The sequence below is a fragment of the Scyliorhinus canicula genome, chromosome 5 (genome assembly GCF_902713615.1).
Source record: "Scyliorhinus canicula chromosome 5, sScyCan1.1, whole genome shotgun sequence".
Taxonomy (NCBI): domain Eukaryota; kingdom Metazoa; phylum Chordata; class Chondrichthyes; order Carcharhiniformes; family Scyliorhinidae; genus Scyliorhinus; species Scyliorhinus canicula.
The window spans coordinates 191,909,443-191,930,449 of NC_052150.1; the positions used below are offsets into that span (position 1 = coordinate 191,909,443).

Consider the following 21,007-nt stretch of genomic DNA (forward strand, 5'->3'; position numbering starts at 1 on the left):
ATAGCTGCGAGCACAGAAATCAAATGTAAACAAGTCCTTTCTAGTTATATCTATGCATATATTAGGAATTAGGAAGAGGCACGCAGCCACAAATACATTCGGCAGTTACATGGCCTCTTACATTAACTCCTGGCTAAGCCAAAGCCCCTTAACATTAAGCGCTGGAAGTAGGAGTGGGTACGCTAAAAAGTTCTCTTATTACACACACACACCTATACCTCCCTCTCATTCACACACACATCCCCGTCTCCCTTTCACACTCTCACACACTTTCGCACACACACCCCCATCTCCCTGTTTCACACACACTGGCATCTTACACACACGCACATCTCCCTCTCTCACATGCACCCATGTCTCCCTCTCACACACCCACGTCTCCCTCTCACACACCCACGTCTCCCTCTCACACACCCACGTCCCTCTCTCACACACGCACACCCATGTCTCTCTCTCTCTCACATACATATCTTTTTCTCACAGAGGGTGAGGGGGAGTTGCTGAAAGGGAGGGGTGTAGAAATTGAGTCAGCCGGTTAAAAAGGCGCCCCGATCTGCGAAGAGCTGGGCATGCTGGCAAGTTCAGCTTGCCAGTGCAAAAAAATAGCTGAAGTGTGGCCTCATCAGGGAGAACCTACCCGAGGCCCAAAAAACCAGCAAAGTGCCAGTGAATAGCAGCGCTGCAACCTTTGAGGAACACCTCGCCAAACACATCCGAAAGCAGACTTTAATTTATTTCCACTGAATTGCACCCATTATTTGGAAGTTATATGGCATAGACGTTACCGACCATTTTGTAGCCCAAACCTGGATATTGTTGAAGTTTTCTGTAGACAGGTCATGGGCTGCATTTCTGGCAGATATGAGACTTTCTACTGTGACCGCCTTCTTCTGGAGTCAGGTATAATTTCAGGCACCAGCACCACCTGGGGTTTGGTATGATTCCAGGCACAGAATGCATTCAATTTTGCTAGGTTTCCTTAGTTTCATATCAATTAACTGCTGCCTTGATTTTTAGGGCAATTGTTTTCCTCTGGCATTCAGCTCCTTTAGAACATCAATGCATAATGTGGGCGGATGTAGCAATGAGGGAGTGTTACATTGTCAGAGCTGCTAGCATTCAGATGAGGTTTTAAACCATGAATGGACGTGTCTGTCTGCTTAGAAGGATGTTAGAGATCACATGACAATATTCAAGGATGGACAGAAATTTTCTTGGTTTCAGGCCAACATTGTTACCTCAATCGGTAATACTAAAAATAAACTGATCTATTCATCTCATTGCTGTTTGTGGGCCTTGGGACATGTAGAACCCATAATAACAGTGGCTGCACTTCAATGTTATTAGTTTGATGTGAAGTGTTTTCTAAATTTCTGAGAGGTGCTGTATGTTAATTTTTTCACCTCCAACAGAATAACTTTCACAATCTGCAAGTTGATACACAATCTTATATCCTGCTCTTTCCGTCCAGCACTCTAGTGGAATTGTGAGGAACATACAGTATTGTGACTGCCAAGATCTTCTTCCAGGATCTTTTTTCAGGCGATGAAACAGAAGTGCTTATGAAGGAAACTGAGCCAAAATTCCTCTGTGCCATTGTAGTCCAGCTCGTCGCAATTCTTTCCATGCGCCTGAAGGTGTACACTATTTGTCCCTCTGATGCCTAATAGGATGTATAACATTTTGAAACCGGAATTCCACAGTTCCGTTTTTTTACCAGATGCTTCTTGTCAAAATCGGTGGATTTGTTTGATTCCTCGAAAGGTCATGATTTTACAATTACAGATATAAAAATTATTCTGAACAAACAAAATTTATCCAGCACATGAAGTACATTAAATTTACTCTCAAAAAATTAAAATAAACATTTTAAGGCATCTGAGTAATTAATTCCTCATAAACCCGATAAATCAAGGATTATCCGAACCATAGGATATTTAAGCACTTTTACTTGATCACCATCCCACTGGTCAAGAACAGGAATATATATATGTCATATAGATAAAACCGCATGTAATTAAATTTTGGTGGAAGGGACAGTGCCATGTGATGTGAGAGTGGGAGCGGTTGCGTTTTCCTGAGCTCTGGTTCTGCTTGTCTTTTAATCCATTGTTTCATCCTAATGCACATTTCATAGTTGTTTTTTCATGGGCTAAATGGCTTGCATCATGTCCCTGGAAGTTCCTGATTGGTCTTTCTATGAGAAAGAACCTAGATGAAATTAAAATCCTTGTTTGTTTGTGGTGGTCGGAATGAGCTGGGGTAGGGCCCAACTGGTAGTGGCTCAGTTGCTGCTGAGTGGGTTCTTGCTTTGGTGACGCTGTGTGCATTGGATGATAGCTGCCGTCAAAGATGTTGCCTTGACTGCGCATTTAGGCACTGTGGTGCGGGTCTTTAGAGCTCACTTCATGCATTGCAGAGTACTTTTAGAAGAGCGGTGGAGGCATGGTATGCCATTTATCTTGACGGGTTGGGGAGATGGGGGCTGGGTGTGAAGGCCCCCTGAGACTAGTCACTGGCGAGAGATTGCAAGATAAATTCCTGATTGAGTTAGAAAATTGACTGCCATACTTTGGTAGTCTTGATTTGGAGACTGGGTGCAGCAGATTCAATGGAGCACAAAGTATCCTGTCTGCAAAGCCAGGGGTCGGTAAAGCCCACTGGTCCTATTGTGTCCGGTACTTAATGTTCGTCATGCGGGGTTGGTGGTGGCCAAGCAGGTCGGGGACCTAAGCTGTGGACCTCCTGAGCATCGGAGAGATGGCATGGCAAAACTATGCAGTGGAATTCTCCATCGGCTGGCTCCTCCTTTGCGCCGGCAGCGCACTCATGGGTTTCCCAACAGCGTGGGTGGCCACAATGGAGAACCCCATTGGCTACGGGAATGGAGAATCCCGCTGCCGATGGGGGTGCGCCGCGCCTGAAAACAAGGCGGGTGGACTGGAGAATCCCGACCATGTGTCTCGTGCTTCGATCGTTGGAATACTGGAGAGTGCACGTTGATCCTCTGCCTTCTCATGCAACATGGAAGGCGTTTTTAACCTGTAATTTATCCTGTGTTTTTTTTGATAATCCTGACCGTTACTCCCTGTTGGTCATGTTGTTGACTTTTTTATTGCTGTCTTTTTAATCTTTTTAAAAAATACTTTTATTCAGGAATTTTCAACAAAATATAAATGGACAAAATATCAAAAGAACAACAAAAGAGCATCAGATGAACATCACATCAACCCAACAAATAGCCCCAACCCTCCAACCCCCCTGACCCTGACCCTCAACCATATCCCGCATTCCCCTTTTTAACCCCCTTACCACCCCAAAAGCACACCTCCCTCAATCCTCCTTGAAGAAATTGATGTACGGTTTCCACCTCTGAGTCCACAGGTCACTGAAAGGGGCAACACAGGTGGAGAAGGTAGTCAAGAAGGCATATGGCATGCTTGCCTTCCTTGGCTGGGGCATTGAATATAAAAATTGGCAAGTCATGTTGCAGCTGTATGGAACCTTAGTTAGGCCACACTTGGAGTATAGTGTTCAATTCCGCTGGACTGGTGCTTAATAAATATGGCTCCGGGATCGTTCAACTCCAGCTGACAATGGATGGATGAATCAGCTGCCTGCCTGCCAGGAGATTCAGAGAGGAAATTGCGTGTGCATAATTAGCGAAGTTTCAAATGTATAATCTGGTGTGGGATACCGCCATTCCGTTGGCCAATGGGAAAGGTGCTGCTGGAGCCCCACGCCGCTGCACTTAATCTCAAAAACAGAGAATTACACCCAAAGAGTCTTTGAAGAGATATGGATAGGTTAAGTGAGTGGGCAAAGATTTGGCAGATGGAGTTTAATGTGAGAAAACATGATATTATCCATTTCAGCAAGAAGAATAAAGCAGAATATTATTTAAATTGAGGGAAACTGCAGAATGCTGCTTTACACAGCACCTGGGCGTTCTTATACATAAATCACAAAAAAATTAACAAAAGTTAACACGCAAGTCCAGCAGGTAATTACGAAGGCAAATGGAATTTTGACCTTTACTTCAAAGGGGTGGGGTTTGAAATCTAAATGTCATGCTCCAACAGTACAGAATAATGGTGAAAACTCACCTGAAGTACTGCACACAATTTTGGTCTCTTTAAGGAAAGAGATACTTTCATCAGAAGTAGTTCACTAGCCTGATTCTTGTGATGAAGTAGTTGTCTTATGCCCACCACAGTCGTATCATCCGCAAACTTGTAGATTGAGTTGGAGTTACATCTTGCCACACAGTCATGTGTGTATAGGGAGTACAGTAGAGGACTGAGCACACATCCTTGCGGGGCTCCGGTGTTGAGGACGATTGTGGAGGAGGTGCTGTTGCATAACCTGACAGATTGTGGTCTGTTGGCAAGGAAGTCAAGGATCCAGCTGCACAGGGAGGGTTCAAGTCCAAGATTGCAGAGTTTGGTTATTAGTCTTGTCGGAATAATGGTGTTGAAGGCAGTAGTCTGTGAACAGCAGTCTTACATAGGTGTCCTTGATGTCGAAGTGTTCAATTGTAGAGCAAGGAGATAGCATCTGCTGTGGACCGGTTGTGGTGATAGGCAAACTGCAGTGGATCGAGACCATCTGGGAGGCTGGCATTGAACCGTCTCATGACTAGCCGCTCAAAGCATTTCATGATAACAGATGTCAGGGCCACCAGTCGGTAGTCGTTGAGGCAGGCCACCTTGTTCTTCTTTAGTACTGGTCTTCTTGAAAGAGGTGGGGACTTCAGAACGGAGGAGTGAGGTGTTGAAGATATCTGCGAATACACTCACCAGCTGGTCTGCGCAGGGACTCCGTTGAGGCCCATCACTTTCCGCGGATTCACTTTCAAGAAGGCAGCTCTTGCCTTCAAACATGAAATGAAAATCGCTTATTGTCAGAAGTAGGCTTCAAATGAAGTTACTGTGAAAATCCCCTAGTCGCCACATTCCGGCGCCTATTTGTGGAGGCTGGTACAGGAATTGAACCCGCGCTGCTGGCCTTGTTCTAATTTACAAGCCAGCTATTTAGCCCACTGTGCTAAACCAGCCCTATGCTGTGTCACAATGCTGAAGAACCTAAAAGATGCACACACAAGGACATAAGAGGAGAATGACACAACAGGCTTGATAGGCCAAATGGCCCACTGTTGTTTCTATTTCTTATGATCGAATAAAACAATTCTTGGCATGCTCTTGCCCGTATAATTTTAGAACAAGCTCCATAAAAATGTCAAAGAAAGGCATCCTTGTGTCATTTAATCTCCTGTTTTCTGCCCTTTCCTTTTGTGCTGTATTTATTTCAGAATTTCAAAATCCGCAGTAGTTTTCTTCCGTCGTAAGAAAATGTTGTTCCTTCCCAAATTATTTTATGTTTCTCTATTATAAACACATTTTTAAAGACGGTTATCTTATTTATTTGATATATTTATTTAATATTTTTAATGGAAGATGTGAATTGAACCTCAATAATATTTGATATGGGCAGCAAGGTGGTGCAGTAGTTAGCACTGCTGCCTCACGGCGCCACGGTCCCAGGTTTGATCCCATCTCTGGGTCACTGTCCATGTGTGTGAAGTTTGCACATTCTCCCCGTGTTTGCGTGGGTTCCTCCCCCGCAATCCAAAAGATGAACAGGATAGATGGATTGGCCACGTTAAATTGCCCCTGAATTGTAAAAAATGAATTGGGGACCCTAAATTTATTTTTAAAATTTTATTTGATAATATTGTCACAGAAAAGGCTACCTTAACTATGGGGAGGATACATATACAATTTAAATATAACTACTTCAAAGAAGAGATTGTGTAAAATGCGCATTGGACTACACAAGAAGGAAATGAAGGCAGATGATGTGGAAGCGTTCAATGGAGAATTAAGTTGATATTTAATGGAGTAAGCATTGCATAATCTGATCAGTAACAGCAGGAGCCTCAAGTTCCCAGCATATATTTGTGCTGTTAATTTGCAGAATTATTTAAGATATTTTTAATAAAGTTATATTTGCATTGTGGGTGTTAAGAATAAGCTATAGCTTTCAGTTTAATTCATCTTTTGTATTTGTATGTTAAGAAAGGGGAAACCTAGGTTTTGGTTTTACTTTAGAGCAGTGCCTGTATGTCTGTGGGTTTGTTTCTATACCTGCATTTTACCTCGGTTTTATGACCCTTGAAGTGGAGAGAGCTGTTATGAATGGGGCCAGTGACTTAAGGAAGTTAAAACAAAGTAGAAAAAACTGCTATTGCCTAGCATTAGCAGGCCTATGGAGACGGATGTCTTTCATGCGTCGGTGCAGACTCGATGGCCAAAGGGCCTCTTCTGCACTGTGTAATTTGGTGATTCTGTAACAGTGAGAAACAGAAAAGTTGTTTTTATTCAATTGGAAGAATGTGCCAGGAGGAACTGGATTGGGAAGGGAATTGCAGAAAGCAGATTTCTCAAAAGAACAGGAGATGGTCCCAGAAACCAGGGAGTGGGAAACAAATAAAGGCACAGGAATACACTTAAGTCAAGGAACAAGAACAGAAAGTCAAGGAATAAGAACAGAAATCTGAACAAGGCCTTGAAGTTAAAGTAAAGAGCATAGGAAAAGGGTCCAAATTAACGGGGAAAAGCTGAAAGGAGCAGAATCGAGACAAAGTAGGCTTGCAAGAAGCCAGACGATCAAAGAAGACAGCCCAGGGTTTGTGACTCCTTACTATGGGCCTGTGAATGAGTGGTGTTCTGTTGGTAACGGCTGCACCCGTAGCCTTTGGGACTCCTCCAATTGGCTATGGACCTGCTGGAGTGTCGCTGACATCTATCTCTGAATGTCCCGGCTGCTCCCTAACGTCTGCATCAGCTCCGGGTAACCTTGTTCCAGAGGCTCAGCATCAGGCTGAAACTCAGCTGGGACCTGGGATCCAGCAGCCCTCTGACTGCTGTCTCGCCGGGCATTGCTGCCTCCTCATGATGTACATCAGCAGCTCTTTGGTGCTCACCAGATTGTGCCTCAGAAGCCTGTCCACTAATGGGAGGGATGGGTCAGTCAGTATGGCAATAACAACTCGCGTGTGACGGGTCCTCCTGGTGGGGCCTGGTGGATCCTCACCTCTGCGCCGTTTGCCAAACTCCACATTGTTGACCGCTCTGTCCTCGGCCACCCCAGTAGCTTCCAGGGCCCGTTCCTCGAAGGTGGTAAGGATTCATATGTCTGACACCAACAGGCAGTCTGGGCCCTCTCTCGCTGGCCGTGGGAGAGCTTCTCCTGTGGAGGCATATTGTTAGCCGCACACGTGATTCACAGTGGTGGGGGGAGGTGTGAAGTAAGGGTTGGGGAGGGGTTTTGGAGGGAGATGAAGGGAGGGTTGGGGGCCACATGCATGCTCGCATAGGTGCAGAAAGGTCTCGGGAGCCGGGCGGCGGGGATCATTGGTGTCAACTCACCCATGCTGACTAATGTAGGTCATTGACCTTCTTGCGACAGTGGTGGCCTTCGAGCTCACAGCCGCTGCCACCTCGTCCCAGGCAATACTGGCTGTCCTGTGACTCACTCTCCAGGGCCCTCGGGAAAACAGGACATCCCTCCTGGGCGCCACTGCATCTAGGAGCCTCCCCAGGTTCCCGTCTCCAAATCTTGGGCTGGTCTTCTCAGCGCCATGGCTGCAAGCTGAATGGGGTTGGTTGTGCGAATGCTGTTTAAGTGCTGCTCGACCTTATTAGCGGGGGGCTGGCGAATCCATCGGCGAGCCTTCATTTGCGGCAAGAAGCCCGCGGGGCCTTGTTAAGTGGACCAATGAACGTTCAATAGCTTCCCAGCCTCGCCGGGCTGAGCGCCGGGAAGCTCGTAGTAGTTACTGCTCGCTACCACACTTAGAAATCTTTCTGGAGAATCGCGTCCTATATATGCCCTTTTTCATAAAGTGTTGTTAAGGATAAGCCCAGCAATTACAGACCAGTCAGTTTAACTTCAGTGATGGGGAGCTTCTTGAAACAATTACTTGGGATTGAATTAGTAGTCACATGGAAAAATGTGGCAGGAAAGGTGGAGAGAGCAGTTAATAAAGCATACAGCATGCTGGGCTTTATTAATAGGGCATAGAGTACAGAGCAAGGAGGTTATCCTGAATTTATACAGGCACTAGTTAGACCTCAGATGTAGTATTACACAGGTCTGGGTGCCACACTATAGGAAGGATGTGAAAAGAGTGCAGTAGAGGTTTACAAGTATAGTTCCAGGGATGAGAAAATTCAGGTATGAAGATAAATTAGAGAAGTTGGGACTGTTCGAGGCAGGTTAAGAGGATATTTGATTGAGGTTTCAAACCATGATCTGCGGAATAGAGTATATAGGGAGAAACTGTTCCTGCTTGTAAAAGGATCAAGAACAAGAGGACACAGATTTAAATTGATCTACAAAAGTAGCAAATGCGATGTGAGAAAAAGCATTTACACACAATGAGTAGTTTGCACCAAACCGGTGTGGAATACGGATGGAATGCTTTGTGAGACAGAGAAACATCAGCCTTCGATGGAGAGAACACTCCAAAGAACTCCTAAACCGTGATACAATCGTAGATGAGGATGTGTTCAAGGAATCCAACCCCCACTCCCCTCCCCACAATGCCCCATTCCTCATTAAAGTCATTGAACTCCCACCAAATGTGGATGAAAGCAAAGCCGTTATTAAACACATGAATAATGGAAAAGCCGCTGGAGTGGGTGGGATTCCAGCAATATTTTCAAACTTGGAGGAGAAGAGATCACCTGTCATCTCCATCATCTGCCCCTGAAAATCTGGGACAGGAAAGAAATCCCTGCTGACCTCAGGGATGCTGTCATTGTCACATTCTTCAAGAAAGGGTCAAAGCAGATAGTGGGAAGTACCGAGGAATCTCCCTATTCTCCACCACCAAGAAGATCATCATTCGAATCTTCTCCCAGTCTCTGAAGAAATCCTTGTGTGGCTTCCGATCAAACCGCGGAGCAATGGGCATGATTTTCACTGCTCGACAACTTGTAGAGAAACATCAGGAGCAACATCAACCACTCGAGATGGCCTTCATTGATCTGAACAAGGCTTTTGACTCGGTCAGTCGGGAGTGCTATGGAAGACTCTCAAAAGCCGGTTTTCCAGAGAAATTCATTAACATCCTTACTGTGTGATGAGAAGGGAATCATTGCCAATCTGGCTGTGCGAGACCTCTTGGGGATGAGCGACCATAACATGATCAAATTTTTTATCAAGATGGAGAGTGAAGTGGTTGATTTGGAGACTAGGGTTCTGAATCTTAATAAAGGGAACTATGAAGATATGAGACATGAGTTGGCCTTGATAGATTGGGGAGAGTTACTTAAAGGATGACAGTTGATAGACAATGGCAAACATTAAAGGAACGCATGGGGGAACTACAGCAACTGTTCATTCCTGTCTGGCACAAAAGCAAAATGGGTAAGAGGGCCAATCCATGGCTTACAAAGGAAATTAGTAATAGCATCTGATCCAAGGAAAAAGCATACAGATTGGCGAAGAAAAATAATAGGTCTGAGGATTAGAATTCAGCAAAGATGGACGAAGGCATTGATTACCCAACCCTGAGTGTTGGGTGGGGTTACTGGGTTATGGGGATAGGGTGGAGATGTGAGCCTGGTAGGGTGCTCTTTCCAAGAGCCGGTGCAGACTCGATGGCCGAATGCCTTCTTCTGTACTGTAAATTCAATAATTCTATGATTAAGAAGGTGAAAGTACAGTACAGGGGAAAGTACAAGATAAAGTAAGTTGCAGGAAACATAAGACTGACACTGAGAGTTTCTGTAGATATGTGAAGAGAAAGAGGATTGGTAAAGAGAAACTTAGGTCCCCTACAGACAGAAACAGAGGAATGCATATAAGGGACAAAGAAATGGCTGAGCAATTTAATACATACTTTGGTTCTGTCTTCACAAAAGAGGACATAAATCAGATCCCGGAAATGTTGGAAAATGAAAGGTTTAGTGAGAGGGAAGAACTGATGGAGATCAACATTAATAGAGAAATGGTGCTGGGAAAATTGATGGGATTGAAGGCAGATAAATCCCCAGGACCTGAGAATCTGCATCTCAGAGTGCTTGAGGAAATGGCTCTGGAATAGTGGATGCATTGGTGGTCATCTTCCGGGATTCTATAGACTCTGGAACAGTCTCTGCAGATTGGAGGGTAGCTCACATCACTCCAATATTCAAAAAGGGAGGTAGAGACAAAGCAGGGAATTATAGACAAGTAAGCCTAACATCGGTAGCGGGGGAAAATTCTTGAATACATTATCAAGGACTTTATAGCGGAACATTTGGAAAGCAGTGGCAGGATCAGTCAGAGTAGAGTACCCAATTATTTTTTATTCCAATTAAGGGGCAATTTAGTGTGGCCAATCCACCTACTCTGCACATCTTTGGGTTCAAAGAACAAAGAGGGGTGAAACCCACGCAGACATGGGGAGAATGTGCAAACCCGACACAGTGACCCCGGGGCCGGGATCGAACCCGGGTCCTCAGCTGTGCTAACCACTGGACCACCGTGCCACCCTAGGATCAGTCAGAGTCAGCATGGATTAATGAAAGGGAAAATTATGCTTGACAAATCTGTTGGAATTCTTTAAAGATGTAACCATACAGTTGACAAGGGGCAGCCAGTCAATGTGGAAATATTTGGACTTTCAGAAGGTGTTTGACAAAGTCCCGCATAAGAGATTGTTGTGCAAAATTAAAGTGCATGGGAATTGGAGGACTGTATTGAGGTGGATAGAAAACTGGTTGACAGAGAGGAAATGAAAGAGTCAGGATTAATGGGTCCTTTTCAAATTGGCAGGCAGTAACTAGTGGGGTACCGCAGGGATAGGTGCTGGGACCCCAGCTATTCACAATATATATTAATGATTTGGATGAGGGAACAAAATGTAACATCTCAAAGTTTTCAGATGATACCAAGTTGGGCAGGAGGGTGCACTGTGACAAGGTTGCAGGGATCCTACAGCATGATCTGGAAAGGTTGGGAGAGTGGGCAAATCAATGGAAGATGCAGTATAATTTGGATAAGTGTGAGGTTATTAACTTTGGAAGCAAAAGCAGGAAGGCAGATTACTACCTAAATGGTTGTAAATTGGGAGAGGGGAGTGTCCTTGTGCATCAGCGATGCCAGCTTATCCGTGAATTTTTAATAATATTCCACCAGAAACTCATCCGGTCCTGCCACCTTCTCCGACTGCATCCTCCCAATCGCATCTTTTATCTCCTGCTCCACCATCACACCTTCCAATGTAGCCCTGCCCCCCTCCCCTATCCTCAGGTACTCCAGCCCATCTAGAAATTCCTGCATCTCCCGGTCTTCCCCAGGTGGCTCCGACCCATACAACCTCTCATAAAGACGTTATTAATCTGATCCGGAGCCACCGCCAACTTCCCTGCCCTGTCCCGCACCTGAACAATTTCCCATGCCGCCGCCTCTCTCCAAAGCTGACCCGCTAACATACACCCCTTCTCTCCATGCTCATAAATTGCACCCCTTGCTCGCCTCAATTACCGCACAGCCTTCCTGGTAGATAGTCTGTCAAAGCTTGCCTCTAGTTCCTTCATCTTTTCCAACTTTGCTGGATCCCCACCTTCTGCATGACTCCTATCTACCTCCAACATCGCATCTATTGTACTTTAATTTTAAGTAGACTATTGCCTGACCTCATTGTATAGAACAAATTCATTTCAGAATTTATAAAAGAAATGGAGGTGAAGGCCCTGTAACATCAGTTGCCGTGCACCTTAGTGACGTAGCAGCAGTATTGAGTATCCCAAGGCCAGAATTTTACGTTGCACAGATGGGCTTGTACCTGACCCGGAAGCGCAATGAATTATGCAACAAGACATCGGGCGCCAGTCCTGACATCATCTCGCAGTTGTGCAATGTTTCAGTCGGTGGACACTTAAGAGAGCCTGAAGCGCACCCGCCAACAACAAGCAATTTAGCCCACTCTGGCGTCGGGCCGCCCCAAAGGTGCGGATTTCTCCGCACCTTTAGGGGCCAAACCCTCACCTTGAGGAGCTAGGCCCGTGCCAGAGTGGTTCCCGTCCAGCCGGCCGGCGGGAACGGCCTTTGGTGCTACGCCGGCCGGCGGAAGTCCACGCATGCGCCGGAGCGTCAGCGACTGCTGACGTCATCCCCGCGCATGCGCAGGGGAGGGGGTTCACTTCCGCGTCGGCCATCGCGAAGGCTATGGCCAACGCGGAAGGAAAAGAGTGCCCCCACGGCACAGGCCCGCCCGCGGATCGGTGGGCCCCGATCGTGGGCCAGGCCACCGTGGGGGCACCCCCGGGGCCAGATCGCCCCGCGCCGCCAGTCCCGCCGGTAAGAGAGGTGGTTTGATTCACGCCGACGTGACCGGCATTACAGCAGCGGGACTTCGGCCCATTGCGGGCCGGAGAATCGTCGGGGGGGGGGGGGGGATTCACGCCGACCCCCGGCGATTCTCCGACCCAGTGGGGGGTCGGAGAATCCAGCCCCTGTTTCAGAACTTTGCGACCCACACCAAATCCTGCTTGCCCATCATTTTTTTTGGTGATTGTCAGGTTTTCTATATTCCAATACACTTAATTCAAAATCCATGTTTCCATATACAAAACCTTTCTGTCCTCTCTTTATTTGATATTTTTAGCCTTTGCTAGGTTGCAGGTTGTGCCCTTCAGCTCATTGACTTTGGCGTCTTGTGCATTTCAGTGATAACACCTTCAGCAACCTCACCAATGCTCCACAGCACCTTCAGCTACTTCCCAATGCTCCTTGGAACTTCTCTAAATCTTCTGGGCATGGTTACTTCTTTCTCTGCCTTTGAAAGGCCCCCTCTTGTTAACTGAGCTTTCATCTTTCCTAGCTTTCTTCTGGTGAAACTTCCTATTTTAATCATGGTAAAGAATCATGGTAGAAATGCAGGTTCCTTCTGAGAACTGGTTAGCTGATGAGAGCATGTGGGGAGGAAAGATAGGGGTAAGAAATAGTTTGGTGATTTATCTTTGAAAATAATGTAAATAAATGTGTATAAAATGAAGATTTAATTTGGTTACCTCCCTGGCCTCTCTCTAATTAAGGTTAAACTTCTGTCCTGCAGCTGCCACAGGAGATATGCCAACTTACCAAATTCGAACCCCAACTACCACTTTACCTCAGGGAGTAGTGATGGCGACCTCACCAGGAACATTGCATAGTCCGCAACAGCTTGCAGAAGAGGCTACACGGAAACGGGAGCTCAGGCTAATGAAAAACAGGTAAGATTTCAGAAAATATGTAATACCAGCTGCTTTGCACATATAAAAAACCATTCTGTACTGTACTGAACTGAGAAATGGGGTATTTTATTCATAACAATAATTAAACCAGTTTTAATGATTCTTGATTTTGGAGCTTTATTCTTGATTCACTGATTTTACATTTGTGTATAGATAACCACCGCAATAGATTTTGTTTCATGTTTTTTCATTCATTGTTGATTCTGAAAATCACACCTGCTCAAACCTGCCCTCTATAATTTAGCGACTGTCAAAATCGGTATGGATTGGTATGGATGCCTTTCCTCATTATATTGCCAAAACATCACCTTGCCATTATTCTCTTAGACTTCCCATTGTGTTTTACTATTGGTTAGATCCGTGCTGACATTGTTTAGGCAAGATGCATATCCAATCTCAGTTGCCGTGAAAGAGCAAAACCTTTGAATCCAGTTTGGTATTACCTGTTTCAATCCCTGAATCAGAAAAAGAGATGATTGTGCATTAGTTGGCTTTATTTGAAAAACTTTGGCCAAGCAATCTCTTTAATTTTGTGAGTGATGCTTGTAGTGCTGAGGAGAAATGAGTCAGTAGTTGATATGTAGGATGTGAAAACAGTTTGTCCTACCGTATAGTTACAATTAGGGGCCCTGTATATCACACCCACAAGTGACCTCCTACTTTTATCGTTTCTCATCTCAACCCAGAGTATAAAAGAGATAATGGGTTATTAAAACTGTACGGCAATAGCTATGGGGCATTTTAATCAACATATAGATTGGAAAAATCAGATGGGCAGAGGTTGCGTAGATGAGGGGTTCATAGAATGTTTTCGGGATAGTTTCTTAGAAGAGCATGTTCTGAAGCCTACCAGAGGGCAGGCGATACTAGACCTAGTACAGTATTGCGCAAATGAGATGGGATTAATTGATACCCTCAAAGTGAATGCAAATCTAGGTAGCAGCAGAGTAGAATGGCGGAGTAGTGGTTAGCACTGCTGCCTCAAGGCATCCAAGACCCGGGTTCAATCACGGACCCGGGTTTGATCCCGGCCCCGGGTCACTGCCTGTGTGGAGTTTGCACATTCTCCCCATGTCTGCGTGGGTCTCACCCCCACAACCCAAAGACATACAGGATAGGTGAATTGGCCATGTTAAAATGACCCCTTAATTGGAAAAAAAGATTTGGGTACTCTTTTAAAAATAATTTTTTTTTTAAATTTAATGAAAACAAAACAATAAAATAACACAAAACACACGCTCAGACAAACCACAGCCTCCCTCCCTCACCCACACTCCCCACCAACAGCTGATGGTGACTAGCTCTTTATAAAACAGAATGAAAGGATGCCATCTTTTATAAAACCCCTCAATTGCGCTCCTCAATGAATAATTAATTTTCTCAAGGTGAAAAGACTCCATAAGATCCCTCATCTGTACCGAGGCAGAGATGCTGACCTCCACTCCAACAGCACTCACCTGCAAGGGTTCAGCGAGGCGAAGGCTAAGACATCCACCCCCACACCCATCTGCAGTTCTGTCACTCCAAATATTGCCACCACTGGACTGGGCTGCAATTCCATCTGTAGAATCATCGACATGGTATTGAAGAAGGAAATCCAAAATCTCTCCAGCTCAGGACATGCCCAAAACATTTGCACATGATTTGCCAAGCTCCTCCCACAATGCTAACATTTATCTTCCACCCCCTCAAACAGCCGACTCATCCTAGCCTGAGTTAAATGTGCCCAGTGCACAACCTTCACCTGTTTTAGCCCCAGTCACGCGCACAACAAAGAAGCGTTCACCCCACCACACCCCCCTCCAGCCCACTTGGCCTTAGTCCCCACCAGAGATGCAATATCCTCTGCCATTATCCTCCCGTAAATTCCCACGGTGCTCCCCTCCTCCATTCCTACGAGCGACAGAACCCTCTCCAACAATGAGACTGGCGTCACTATGGTAAACAACAGGAAGACTTTCCTTGCAAAGTCCCTCACCTGCAGATATCTCAAGTTCTCCGACCGTGAAAACCCAAATTTAGTATTTTAAACTTTAATAAGGGCAATTATGAGGGCATGAAAGCGGTGCTAGCTAGAGTAAACTCGCAAATGTGCTGAAGGAATAGTTGAATAGAGGTTCAGTGGCAGATATTTAAAGGGATATTTCAGAATACACACTAATGAGAAAAAGAACCCAAGGGAATGACCTGTCTTTCGCGGTTAACTAAAAAATTTTAAGACACAATATTTGGGCGAGATTCTCCGCAAATGCGGAGAGTCGTAAAGGCTGCCGTGAAACTGGCCGTGTTTCACGGCAGCCTTCACGCCCGTTCCCGGGACCCGATTCTTCCCCCATCCATCGGGGCTAGGAACGGGACCCCGGGAATCACGACGTCGCGGCCTTAACGACCGTCGTTAAGGCCACGCGCCAAGCCGGCTCCAACCCGCACATGCGCGGGTGACGTCATCGCGCCATTGACGGAACCCACGCATGCACGGTTCCGCATTTCTCCACCGCCGCCCGACAAGATGTGGCGGCTTGATCTTGTCGGGCGGCGGAGGGGAAATAGTGCGTCCCTTTTGGACGCAGGCCCAACGATCGGTGGGCACCGATCGCGGGCCTGTCCCTCCCGAGCACAACGGTGGTGCCCCCGCCCCAAACGGGCCTCTGGACACCCGTTTTTTACGATGGCAGCAAGCAGGTGCGTTTGCTGCCGTGAAAAAAACGGGCGTAAAGGCCCGGCTGCTCGGCCCATCGGCCGCGGAGAATCCCCGCTCGCTGTAAAAAAACGGCGAGCGGCAATTATAAATAACATCAAAGAATGATAAAAAGATTGATAAGGTGGGAAAACTAGAGTATGAGAGTATGGTAGTTAGTAATATAAAAACGCATAGTAAGAGTTTCTATAGATAATTATATAAGCAAGGAGTTAACAAGGTGAATGTTGATCCCATAGAAAGTGTATCTGGGAATTGATAATGGAAAACAGGGTTATGGCAGATGAATTAGGCAAGTATTTTGCATCTGGCTTCACTGTTGAGCACACAAGTAACATCCCAGAAATAGCTGTAAATCATGAAATGGGATGGAGGAATTTTTGACGAGGTGCCATAGAGAAGGCTGTTAAATAAGCTAAGAGCCCATGGTGTTAAGATATTGGCATGGATAAAGGATTGGCTGACTGGCAGAAGGCAGAGAGTGGGGATGAAGGGGCCTTTTTCAGGATGGCAGCCGGTGACTAGTGGTGTGCCTCAGGGGTCAGTGTTGGGACCACAACTTTTCACAATATACATTAACGATCTGGAAGAAGGAACTGATTACATTGAAAGATAGAAAATGCAACTCCTTTATTCAAAAGGGAGGGAGATAGTGCGCGGGAAACTACAGGCCAGTTATTCTAACAGCTATCAGAGGGAAAATGTTAGAAGCCATTATTAAAAATGTTATAATGGGACACTTTAAAAATTCAAGGCACTCCAGTAGAGTCAGCATGGTTTTGTGAAAGGGAAATTATGTTTAACCAAATTATTAGTGTCCTTGAAGGACTTGCGTGCTGTGGGGTAAACGGGAACTGGTGGATGTACTATTGTACTTTGATTTCCACATGACATTTGATAAGGTGCCACATCAAAGTTATTGTGTAAAATAAAAGCTCTTCATGTAGGAGGTAACTTATTGGCATGGATTAAAGATTGGCTAGTTTACAGGAAACAGAGAGTTGGCATAAATGGTTCTTTTTCTGGTTGGCTGGTTGTGATGAACGGTGTGCCATAGTGATCAGTACTGGGCCTCAACATTTTACAATTTATATAAATGACTTGGATGAAGGGATTGAAGGTATTTGCTGGCGATGCAAGGGTAGGTAGGAAAGTAAATTGTAAAAAGTATGTAAAGAGGCTACAAGGGACATAGGTAGGTTAAGTTATTGGGTATAAATCTGGCAAATAGAGCATAATGTGGACAAATGTGAAATTATCCACTTTGACAGGAAGAATAAAAAATAATCTAAGAATCCATAGAATCTTTACAGTGCAGAAGTAGGCCATTCGGCCAATCGAGTCGCCACCTAACTTCTTCTGAAAGCTCCCTACCTCAATCCACTGCCCCATCCCATCCCCGTAAGCCCACCTAACCTCCACATCTTTTTGGACACTAAGGGTGTAATTCAGTACGGCCAATCCAATTAATCTTATTTCTAAATGGTTAGAGATTGCAGAGCTCTAAGATGCAGAGGGATCTGGGTGTCCTAGTGCATAAACCATAAAAAGCTGTTCTATAGGTACAGTAAATTAGATCATAAGATTATAAGAAAAAAGGGCAGCAGGGTGGTGCAGTGGTTAGCACTGTTGCCTCATGGCGCTGAAGACCCGGCTTCAATCCCGGCTCCGGGTTACTGTCTGTGTGGATTTGCATATTCTCCCCGTGTCTGCGTGGGTCTAACCCCCCACACAAAGATATGCAGGGTAGATGGATTGGCCACACTAAATTGACCCTTAATTGGGAAAAAAAGAATTGGGTACACTAAAATTTAAAAATAAAGATTATACGAAAAAAGAACCGGAGTAGGCCATTCAACCTTTCATGCCCGCTCCGCCATTGATTACAATCACAGAATTATAGAATTTACAGTGCCATTCGGCCCATCGAGTCTGTACCGGCCCTTGGAAACCCCCGCGGTGATTCTCCGCTGGCAACAGGCCGAACCCCCGCCAAGTTCCGCTGGTGTGGTTCCAACCTGTTACCACCCGACGGGAAGTCGGACCCGCGGTCCTGGTGGAGGGCGGGTGGATCTGACTCTGGGGGAGGCCTCCGCGGGCTCCAGGCCCGCGATCGGGGGCTTCCAATTGGCGGGTGGCCATGTTCTGGAGAGGGCCTCCACGCAGTCCGCTGTTAGATCCCTTGCATGTTGCGCCGCCCCAGCGCGGAGACGGCAACCACGCGCATGTACCGGCGCGGAGACGGCAACCATGTCCTGGCGCGGAGATGGCCATTGTATGCATGCGCGGACCTTTCGGCGCCGGAGTAGTGCGCTGCACCCTGGCGCCGTGCTAGCCCCCTGAAGACCAGTGAATTGCTGGGCCAAGAGACCCATTGCGCTGGCGTATACCACTCCGGTGTTTACGCCGGCATCAATACTTGGCAGGGATTTTGGAGAATCCCGTCCCTTGTCTCTGAGGGTCGTGACTCTCTGGAACTGGGTTTCACAAAGGGCAGAGGGAGCAGAATCTTTCAGTATTTTTACGGCAGCACCAGTTAGATTCCTTTTTTCAACAAACAATTTATTGAGGTATGTTTCGGCATTGTAAACAGTTACAGATAGCAAAAAAAAAAGCAAAAATGTGCAAACATCAACGTAAAATCAATACTTCAATCAAACCATACTGCACATGCCCGCTCCTCTCCCATGGACACTAACCGCCTATTTATCCCTCCTACTCTACTCTGATCTCCCCCCCCCCCACTGACGTTCACTCTCCTGCGAAGAAGTCGATGAATGGTTGCCACCTTCGGGCGAACCCCAGTACAGATCCCCTCAAGGCAAACTTAATTTTTTCCATACCCAGAAAACTTGACATGTCCGAAAGCCATAGTTCGGTCTTCGTGGGTTTTGAGTCCCTCCATGACAGCAGTATTCGCCGCCGGGCTATTAGGGAAGCAAAGGCCAAAACATCGGCCTCTTTCTCCCCCTGGACTCCCGGGTCTTCTGAAACCCCGAAAATTGCCACCCCTGGACTCATCACCACCCTTGTTTTTAGCACCCGGGACATGATCCCACAAATCCCTCCCAGTACCCCCTAAGCTTAGGACATGCCCAAAACATGTGAACGTGGTTCGCTGGTCCTCCCGCGCATCTAGCGCACTTATCCTCCACCCCAAAGAATTTGCTTATCCGAGCTACCGTTATGTGGGCCCGGTGAACGACCTTAAATTGAATCAGGCTGAGCCTGGCACATGTTGCGGTTGAGTTTCCCCTACTGAGGGCTTCTGCCCACAGCCCGTCCTCCATCTCCCCGCCAAGCTCCTCCTCCCATTTGCGTTTCAGTTCCTCCGTCTGGGACTCTTCTCCCTTCATGAGCACCTTGTAAATATCCAAGACTCTACCCTCTCCTCCTTCTCCTCTAGAGACTATTCTGTCCTGGATTCCTATTGGCGGGAGGCGTGGGAAGGACGGGACCTGTCTGCGGACAAAGTCCCGCATCTGTAAGTACCTAAAGTCCTTTCCCCTTACTAGCCCAAATTTCTCCTCCAAGCCCCTCAAACACGCAAAGCTCCCCTCCAGGAACATATCGCCCACCCTCCTCACCCCCGCCCACCGCCATGTTCAAAACCCTCCATCCATGTTCCCGGGGGCAAATCGATGATTATCATATATTGGAGCCCAGACAGACGCAACCACCTCCCCTACATGCCTCCTCCACTGGCCCCATATCCGCAGAGCCGCCCCCACTACCGGGCTGGGGGAGTACCTGGCCGGCGACAGCGGTAGGGGAGCCATGACCAGGGCTGCCAAAACTGGTGCCCCTGCACAAAGCCGCCTCCACCGCTCCCTGATAGAGCCCGTACCCACCATCCACTTCCTTATCATGGCTATGTTAGCCGCCCAGTAGTAATTGATCAGACTCGGCAATGTCAGCCCTCCCTCGCTGCGGCTCCTTTCAAGCATCACCTTCTTCACCCGCGGGGATTTTCCCGCCAAGACAAAGCTCATGATGATTTTGCCAGTCCTTTTGAAGAAGGACCGTGGGATGAAGATCGGGAGGCACTGGAAGATGAACAGGAATCTAGGGAGGATTGTCATCTTTACAGTCTGCACCCTCCCCGCCAATGACAGCGGGAGTTCATCCGATCTCCGAAACTCCGTCTTCATTTGTTGCACCACTCTGGTCAAATTTAACTTGTGCAACCTGCCCCAGTCTCATGCCACCTGTATCCCCAAGTACCGGAAACTTTCCTCAACCAGCCTAAATGGCAGCTCCTTCAGTCTATTCTCCTGGCCCCTTGCCTACAACACAAACATCTCACTCTTGGCCATATTTAATTTGTACCCTGACAACCAGCCAAACTTCCTCAATGTTTCCAGTATATTTTCCACCCCGGCCAGTGGGTCCGACACGTACAGGAGCAGGTCGTCCGCATAGAGAGAGACCCTATGTTCCACCTCCCCCTGGCCATTCCCTTCCACCCCTTCGCAGCTCTCAACGCAATCGCCAACGGCTCTATGGCCAGCGCAAACAGCAACAGGGAGAGTGGGCATCCCTGTCTGGTCCCGCGATGTAGTCTGAAATAATCTGACATTCCCCTGCTCGTCCTAGCTTTTGGGGCCTGGTACAATAGTTTGACACAATTAACCAGTCCCTCCCCGAACCCAAACCGTCCGAGCACCTCCCACAAATAGCCCCACTCCACCCGGTCGAAGGCCTTCTCAGCGTCCATTGCCACAAATATCTCCACCTCCTTGCCCGTCGGGGGCATCATGATCACATTCAGCAATCTTCTCAAGTTAGCTGTCAGCTGCCTGCCTTTCACAAACCCTGTCTGATCATCCCCAATCACCTCTGGTATGCAGTCCACAATTCTAGTCGCCAGGACCTTTGCCAGGAGCTTGGCATCCACATTGATCAGGGAGATTGGCCTGTATGACCCGCAGGATTCCGGGTCCTTGTCCCGCTTCAATATCAGCGAGATGGTGGCTTACGACATCGTCGGCGGCAGGGTCCCTCTGTCCCTTGCCTCATT

General features: G+C 46.9%; 1 protein-coding gene across 4 annotated transcripts in view; it reads left to right on the forward strand.

Moving 5' to 3' along the window:
- LOC119966503 (cAMP-responsive element modulator-like) overlaps positions 1-21,007 on the forward strand; it is a 191,265-nt gene that overhangs the window by 155,983 nt on the left and 14,275 nt on the right. For all 4 annotated transcript variants that reach the window (XM_038798300.1, XM_038798301.1, XM_038798302.1 and 1 more), the window contains one exon: positions 13,112-13,268. In XM_038798300.1, the coding sequence (XP_038654228.1) occupies positions 13,112-13,268 (157 nt within the window). The remainder of the gene's footprint in view (positions 1-13,111; positions 13,269-21,007) is intronic.